This window comes from Branchiostoma belcheri, unplaced genomic scaffold (genome assembly GCF_001625305.1).
Source record: "Branchiostoma belcheri isolate BF01 breed outbred unplaced genomic scaffold, Haploidv18h27 scaffold132, whole genome shotgun sequence".
NCBI lineage: Eukaryota > Metazoa > Chordata > Leptocardii > Amphioxiformes > Branchiostomatidae > Branchiostoma > Branchiostoma belcheri.
The window spans coordinates 260768-269695 of record NW_017802736.1 but is presented as its reverse complement, the minus strand read 5'-3'; the positions used below and the strand labels follow the sequence as shown (position 1 = coordinate 269695).

The window sequence follows — 8928 nt, the reverse complement described above, 5'->3', positions numbered from 1 at the left end:
AAGAAAATACAAAACACGCAGGATGAAACTGGCGCTCACTGTATTCGACATCCTGATATGATAATATCCAAGCCACAGGTCAAGCAAAGTAAAGCAAGTAATTTCTCAATAATCAGCTTGTTAATGTGCTTGTCTCCTACCATTTTCGCCGAAAAATGTTTATGTTGACCTGAAGTGTATGAGTATTGCGTAAGCCAGAGTTCCCGGATGTATCAATTGTGGTTCAGCATGGGGGAAAATGATATTAATATCACTTTACAAACATGCGCCGCGCAACTCGTACAAGCGAAATTATTTAAAAAGTCTGCTAGTTATGTGTTTATTGCAGCATGATGTATCGGAAAATAGCACTTCCTTCTGGAGGTTAGTACTCCTTTAAGCATGTTTTCTTCTGTAAATACTGAGTCGTACTGTTGAATAAGTATTTCCGCTTTCTGTTAGTTGTCTGAAATAAGATCATTCTGATGTTTTAATGGTGCGATCCCTGTGGCTGTCTGTTTTCTCCCTTTTATATAGTTCCAAATTTTTTAAGGATTTTCCAAGGACTCACTCATGATGTCGTTGAGGTATTCATTATGGGCTTTCCTAATCTTCTTTTTTGTTTCTCTACGATGTTTTTGAATGTATCCCAGTCTATTTCGCTCATCGAGTTTTTTGCTCCTTTGTACAGCTTCTTTTTCTTCTTGGTTGCTCTTTTTAGTGCTGCATTCAACCACGGGCATTGGTATTTACCTGAGAGTCGTTTTTCTGGGACATGCTTTGCCATTGAGTTCTTTACGTTCGACCCTCGCCACTTACATGTACGTCAATTTGCATCAGGCAAAGTGGCCTTTTTTGAGAGCGTGGAATAAAATAGAAATGTTAACTGGATTGTAAAGTATCGCATAAGGCCTAAATTACAAATTTAGAAACGCGTAGAACTGATTTGTAAAAACAGTGAATAGAGAAGCCTGGTGACCAAACCTATAGGCTATACTGCCGACTCTCTTTCCAGCCTAGCGAATGGAGTCATTTCACCCATTGTTCGTAGTCGTAGAAGTAATAAATAATATGATATGAAATGTTTTAATTAAATGAGTTTGGTGGTGTGAGTGAGTGATTGTAAGATCTCAATAATTATGATTTTGAAGCATTATAGAAGCAAATTTATTCAAAGGCGAGAAAGACAACACGTTAGAATTATATTGGGTTACGTTGTTATATATTATGTTGATATTGTAGAGCATTTTAAAGTCGGAACTCTTGAAACTTTTTTTCTAAATCCCAATTTCATTATTGACAGCATTTAAAGCTTGACCTTTTAATTCTTTTTTCATTAGGCTCAACATGGCAACAGCAGGGCATGGGTCTCCCACCGGAGTTGGTCAGAACTGCTGTGATGGGTCTCCCACCGGGGTTTCTCAAGTCGACTGTGACAGCAAAACAAGCGATGCTGAAAGCCAGGCCGCAGCACAACAAGTCAACTTGAATAACGCTGGTGAGGAATGTGTGAGGAATGTGGATACAGGGCGGCTAAAAAGTCAATCTTGTCCAGACATATGAGAATCCATACAGGAGAAAAACCCTACAAGTGTCACCAGTGTGACTATTCTGCAGCATGGAAATATGCTTTGGACCTACATCTAATAAAACACACCGGTGAGAAACCCTACATGTGTGGGGAGTGTGGGTACAGGACAGCTGTGAGGTCCAACTTATCTCGACACATGAGAATCCATACAAGAGAAAAACCCCACAAGTGTAACCAGTGTGACTATTCTTCAGCACAGAAATCTGATTTGGACAAACATCTAGCAAAACACTCAGGTGAGAAACCCTACATTTGTGAGGAGTGTGGGTACAGGACGGCTAAAAAGTCTCACTTATCCCAACAGATGAGAACCCATACAGGGGAAAAACCCTACAAGTGTGACCAGTGTGACTATTCTGCAGCACGGAAATCTCATTTAAACGATCATCTCACAAAGCACAGTGGTGAGAAACCTTACATGTGTGAGGTGCGTGGGTACAGTGCGACTTACAAGTCTACCTTATCCCTACATATAAGAACCCATACAGGAGAAAAGCCCTACAAGTGTGATCAGTGTGACTATTCTGCAGCACGGAAGTCTCATTTAGACGATCATCTCACAAAGCACAGTGGTGAGAAAGCCTACATGTGTGGGGGGTGTGGGTACAAGACAGCTAGAAAGTCTGACTTATCCCAACATATGAGAACCCATACAGGAGAAAAACCCTACAAATGTGACCAGTGTAGCTATTCTGTTGCACAGAAAGCTAACTTAGACAAACATCTATTAAAACACACCGGTGAGAAACCCTACATGTGTGGGGAATGTGGGTACAGGTCAGCTCAAAAGGCCAACTTATCCCAACATATGAAAACCCATACAGGAGAAAAACCCTACAAATGTGACCAGTGTGACTATTCTGCAGCACAGAAATCCATGCACTTTAGATGATCATAAAGCAAAACACACCGGTGAGAAACCCTACATGTGTGGGGAGTGTGGGTACAGGACAGCTGGAAGGTTCAGCTTATCCCGACACATGAGAACCCATACAGGAGAAAAACCCACAAATGTGACCAGTGTGACTATTCTGCAGCACTGAAACACAATTTAGACCGACATCTAACAAAACACACTGGTGAGAAGCCCTACATGTGTGGGGAGTGTGGATACAGGACAGCTTAAAAGTTTCACCTAGCCGAACACATGAGAACCCATACAGGAGAAAAACCCTACAAATGTGACCAGTGTGACTATTCTGCAGCACAGAAATCCACTTTAGATGATCATAAAGCAAAACACACCGGTGAGAAACCCTACATGTGTGGGGAGTGTGGGCACAGGACAACTAAAAAATTCTACTTATCCCGACATATGAGAACTCATATGGTAGAAAAACCCTTCAAGTGTGACCAGTGTACCTATTCTACAGCCTCTAAGTCTTCCCTAACTCGACATATGAGAATTCACACAGAGGCACCAACTCTGCAACTGTGACCATCACGTGGTGACATTTACGACGCACAGTCTGCTGTTAACTACAGTTTCGCCACTTAATATTTTGATTCGAATCTTAAGGGTATATGACAGTTATTTTCATTAAGATTTAGGCTGAATATTCTCTAAGAATTCATGATGTTTGCAAGTACGCAAAGTTTTGCCTAGAAACTGCCGTATGCCTTTGTTCACTTTTGTTCACTAATGAAGTTATGCAATAATTTACATGCAAGAGGAAGTCTTTAGTTAATAGCCCATATACTTTGTTCTAGTATCAATTATTTTGAACCGAAAAATCTCTTTTAGCTATCCAGAATTGTAGAGTGAGAATAGTGAGCGTTATAGTATTAATTGAATATTGTACATATACATAATCAGTAATTAACATCGGTAAGTGATTGTACACAGTAGTTGAAGCTGAAAGGTAGACACTAGTGCTGTGTTTGTACACAGTAGGAATGTAGACGTTAGTGTTGTCAGTGTGTGCGAGCTTAGATTTCCTGTGTATCTACTAGTAGTAATAGATATCTATCTTGTAACTATCAACTATTTAAATTACTAGGATTTCTTAGGATAAAACCCAAAAGCTAATAGTATGCATTTGTATCAGATTAAAATAACTGATGTTCTTCAGTTTCCAACAGTAGGAAGTCATTTTACGCCAGTGAAAAGGTAGACGATAGGTTGTATACAAGTAAATTTTCTGTTTTGTATTTTTGTCTAGATGTACAGATATTTTGCACTGACATGATTAAATCGTGTAATACCTTGAACATAATGTTTCCTTCTGTGTTGCTTTTTTTTCCTTGGATGGAATATTGTCAGAGGTGGTGATTTGATCATAAAACACAGAAATCAAGATTCAGACAGTTTGGCTTGACATCCATTCCCTTAAATTATCTCTTAGTAGATCAGAAAGGAGAAGAAAAGTCAGACGCTTGTTACCTTGTTAATGTGGTCGGTTTGAAACGCAGAACGTTGACATTATGAGGAAAACGTAACGTGCCACCCGACGTCAAATGTACTACAAGGGTAATCAGGTCGACAATTTCACCCTTGACCCAGATCGAGTTCACCTCTGACCTCGCGAGACGAAGGTGGAAGGACAAAGCTGCCCGAGTTCCGGTNAAAGGTAGACATTAGTGCTCTGTTTGTACACAATAGTTGGAATGTAGACGTTAGTGTTGTGTGTACGAGCTTAGATTTCCTGTGTATCTATAGTAGTTCCTGTCACGAAGTGTTTGCCTATATGTCCTACAAACACAATTATATCTTGTAACTATCAACTATTTAAATTACTAGGATTTCTTAGGATAAAACCCAAAAGCTAATAGTATGCATTTGTATCAGATTAAAATAACTGATGTTCTTCAGTTTCCAACAGTAGGAAGTCATTTTACGCCAGTGAAAAGGTAGACGATAGGTTGTATACAAGTAAATTTTCTGTTTTGTATTTTTGTCTAGATGTACAGATATTTTGCACTGACATAATTAAATCCTGTAATACCTTGAACATAATGTTTCCTTCTTTGTTGCTTTTTTACATTTCAGCGCATGCGCGCTTACCCTGGGGCAACTCCTCTACCTTGTTCTGCTGTCAACCTGCTACTCCAGTTTCTCCCTCAGCTGCCCAACCTGCAGGAGTTAGCACTTTGTGTCAGCTGTCAGGGGGAGGAGGAGGCTGAACTCACAGGTCAGCTGTATGGGGTACAACCCACATTGAGGGCTCTTAAGCTAAGGGCAAGGGTCTGGTCACTGTACAAGATGACGAGTCTATTGAAACTGATGTTGCAACAGTTCCCTCTGTTAGAAGAGATAGATCTCAGTCGCAGTGACATTAGTGATGAGGCAGTGCCTAGTCTTGCTGAAGGTCTTGCCTCATGTCAAAAGCTGAGGAAGATAAACATCAGTCATAACAAGTTGTCTGGCAGGGGAGACTTCTTACCTCTCCTTCTCAACTTGGAGGAGATAGATCTCAGTCACAATGACTCAAAGTAATTATTCTTTTACTCCAATTCCTCCCTCATCTGCCCAACTTGGAGGAGATAGATCTCAGTCATAATGACATTAGTGATGAGGCAGTGCCTGGTCTTGCTGAAGGTCTTGGTTCCTGTCAGAACCTGAAGAAAGTTAACCTTAGTCATAACAAGTTGTCTGACAGAGGAGACTTCCTACCTCCCCTCCCTAACTTGGAGGAGATAGACTTACTTACTTATCCTCTTCGTCCCTTGTGAGACATAAGGCCATGACTTTCTTCCTCCATCTGGGTCTGTCCTGCGCCATGTTGTTGACACTTCTCCAGTTCAGACCCATGGCCGCCAGGTCGTCCGACACCGTTCTCCTCCATGTGGTCTTTGGTCTGCCTCTTTTCCTCTTTCCTTCTGGCCTCCAGCTAAGGGCGACTTTGGGGATCCTGTTGTCAGGCATCCTCAGTACATGCCCTAGCCACTTGAGTCTTCTGCCAGTGATCTCAGTGGTGAGTTTCCTACAGCCAGTTCTGTTGTAAAGTTCGGCGTTGGAGATCTTGTTTGGCCAGAAGACGTTGCAGATCTTACGTAGACAACTGTTGTGAAATGAGTTGATCTTCCTCATGTCTGTCTTCGTCATTCTCCAACTCTCCGAGCCATACAGAAGGACGGATTTCACATTGCTGTTATAGAGTCTGATCTTGGTCGTGAGGCTATACTGCTTCGACTTCCAGATGGTTTGTAGTCGGCTAAAGGAACCTCTTGCTTTGTCCAGGCGGGTTTTAATGTCTTTTTGTGCACCATCTGTAGCACTCATAACACTTCCCAGGTAAGTAAAAGCGCCTACACCTTCCAGTGCCTCCCCGTCTATTTTGATGGGAGGGTTTGCTGGAGTGTTGATGTACATTACTTGTGTTTTCTTCTTATTAATGTATAAGCCTGTGCTTTTGCCACGGTCGCTTAGGCGGTCCGTCTTTTCCTGGAGTGATTTGCGAACAGATGAAAGGACGGCAAGATCGTCGGCAAAGTCGAGGTCCTCAAGGTAAGTGTTCAGTGACCATTTGATGCCACGAGGACGGTCTGACGTGGTTTCTCTCATTACCCAGTCAATAGTGATGAGAAACAGGATAGGGGAGAGGATGCAGCCCTGTCTTACACCAGACTTTACGTAGAAAGGTTTGGACAAACTGCTTTCCGTGATGACACTACATTCGAAGTGTTCGTAGAATTTCCCTATCATGGAAACTATCTTCTGTGGAATCCCATAGGCTCTTAGTATCTTCCACAGGCTCTCCCTATGCACACTATCAAAAGCCTTTTGAAAGTCAATAAAGTTTATCAGCAGAGGGGAATTCCATTCAACACACTGTTCAATGATATTTCTGAGAGCAAAGATCTGGTCTGAGCAACCACGAGCTTTACGAAAACCTGCTTGTTCTTCTCTCAACTTGGTGTCTAGGGCACTGTCAATCCTTCTGAGGAGGATTCTGCAGAACACCTTGCTTGGGATGGACAATAATGTTATTCCCCGCCAATTATCACAGTTACTTAACACACCTTTCTTGGGGATCTTAAAGATGAGTCCCTTCTCCCAGTCTTGAGGGATAACTTCATGTTCCCATATTTTGGCAAAGAGGTCTGTGAGTAATAGTGTGGCTGTCGCACAGTCTGCCTTCAGGAGTTCTGCTTGTATGGCATCAATTCCTGGGGCCTTTCTGTTTTTCATGGCTTTAATTGCCGTTTCTACTTCTTCATGGCTGGGGGGGTCGTGTTGATGGGAATATCATCAGACGGAGTGGGATCAGCTGGTTGATCAGGCTCAGGTCTGTTTAACACCTCCTCGAAATGTTGGGCCCATCTTTCTGCTTGTTCCTTCTCATTTGTAAGCAGTTTACCTTGTTTGTCCTTGATTGGAACTGAGCAGACACTGTTCTGGTTACTTAGTGTTTTGGTTATTCTGTACACTGTACTTAACTCTCCCCTTGTGGCAGCCCTTTCTGCTTCAGACGCCAACTCCTCTATGTAGGCTCTCTTGTCACGCCTAGCGCTGCGCTTAACCTGTTTGTCTTTGGTTCTGTATGTGTCTTTTGCTCGTTGGGACTTTGTGTTAAGCATCTTTCCTTTGGCTATTTTCCTCTCTTCAATCTTATTCCACGTCTCCTGTGTGATCCACTCCTTGTTATTTCTCTTTCTGTAGCCAAGGACTTTCTCTGCTGTTTCCCTATACACCTTTGTAATTGTGTTCCATGTTGTTTCTACAGTGTCATGCTCTTCCTCGCCATCAAGAGTTTCTAGGGCTTGGAAACGATTCCTTAACTCAAGGGCAAATTTCTGCCTGGTTTCTGGAGTGTGTAGTTTGGAGGTGTCAAACACCTTGCGACGTTTCTTAGAGGGGGGTGTAGCTCTCAGCTTCAGCCTGATCTTACACACTACCATGTGATGGTCACTACCCACATCTGCTCCTCGGTAGACTCTTACATCCAGAAGAGATCTCTGCCATTTCTTATAGGAGGAGATAGATCTCAGTCTCAATGTCATTAGTGATGAGGCGGTGCCTGGGCTTGCTGAAGGTTTTGCTTCATTCCAAAACTTAAGGACTGTCCATTTCACTAATAACAAGATATCCAATAAGGGAGCATTGCTGCTGCTGCTAAAAGACCAATACATAAAGATCAATGTTTGGGGAAACAATGTAAGTGACGACCTTGTGTCTCTGCTCACGTACAGAACAGATGCTACCCAAGTAAAACACATTTTTATAGTGGAGGCACTATGTGTTAAAGCCGTCCACCTTCTACTCCAGTTTCTCCCTCAGCTTCCCAACGCTAGCCAGGTAACAAAACTATTTCTCATACCGGAATACCCTGGGGCAACTGTTCATCCTCTACCATGTTCTGCTGTCAACCTGCTACTCCAGTTTCTCCCTCAGCTGCCCAACCTGCAGGAGTTAGCACTTTGTGTCAGCTGTCAGGGGGAGGAGGAGGCTGAACACATCAACCAGCTGTGTGGGGTGCAACTCCCATTGAGGACTCTTAAGCTAACAATAAGTGACTAGTCATTTCCCAAGATGACGAGACTGTTGACTCTGATATTGCAACAGTTCCCTCTGTTAGAAGCTATAGACCTCAGTCACAGTGATATTAGTGATGAGGCAGTGTCTGGTCTTGCTGAATGCCTTTCTTCATTTCAAAACTTGAAGAAGGTGGATCTTAGTTGGAACAAGTTGTCTGACAGGGGAGATTTTTTTACTCCTCCCGAACTTGGAAGAGATAGATCTCAGTCACAATGACATTAGTGATGTGGCAGTGCCTGGTCTTGCTGAAGGTCTTGCTTTGTGTCAGAACCTAAAGAAGGTAAATCTTAGTTATAACAAGTTGTCTGGCAGGGGAGACTTCTTACCTCCCCTCCCCAACTTGGAGGAGATAGATCTCAGTAACAATGTCATTAGTGATGAGGCACTGTCTGGTCTTGCTGAAGTTCTTGCTCCATGTCAGAACCTGAAGAAGGTGGACCTTCGTCATAACAAGTTGTCTAATGTTGGAGACCTAATGACAGCCTTTACCAACCTTCCCATCCTGACACGTGTAGATATTGCTTTCAATTCTATCCGTGACGAGTCCCTCCCTACTATAGCTGCATGGCTGAACGTTAGAACAGCTGTAGAGGAAGTTTGGCTGTACCGTAACAGGTTCCGTGCTGAAGGGGTCCGGGATTTTGTGAGAACCATGAAGGGCAAGGCTTATGGGTATCTTACTAATGACCTCCTGTATGACGGCAGCCAGGCTGATGTGAGCGAAGTTGTGCAGTCAGGTGGGGAGGGTGCACGGAGGGAAGAACAGCAGTGGGAGAGGTTGAGGACGGTGCCAAGTTTGATAAAGGTGAAGGTCAGACAACTGACAGTCAGCATTGATCATAAAGGTTCTAAGTCCACAAATACACAGCTAATACAGTGA

General features: G+C 42.9%; 2 protein-coding genes across 2 annotated transcripts; both read left to right on the top strand.

Annotated features, from left to right (window-relative positions):
* Nucleotides 1-1484: 1484 nt before the first annotated feature.
* On the top strand, nt 1485-2417 carry LOC109464117 (zinc finger protein 816-like; the record flags this gene model as incomplete). The annotated part of the gene is made up of 3 exons (XM_019761050.1): nt 1485-1990; nt 2141-2248; nt 2333-2417. Coding segments are annotated over exons 1-3 (699 nt in total), but the record flags the coding sequence as incomplete, so codon positions are not given.
* Nucleotides 2418-4562: 2145 nt separating this feature from the next.
* LOC109464108 (protein NLRC5-like) lies at nt 4563-8928 on the top strand. Its single transcript, XM_019761042.1, is given in 7 exon segments — nt 4563-4992; nt 4995-5231; nt 6112-6124; nt 6558-6627; nt 7446-7718; nt 7809-8029; nt 8175-8928. Coding segments are annotated over 7 exon segments (1998 nt in total).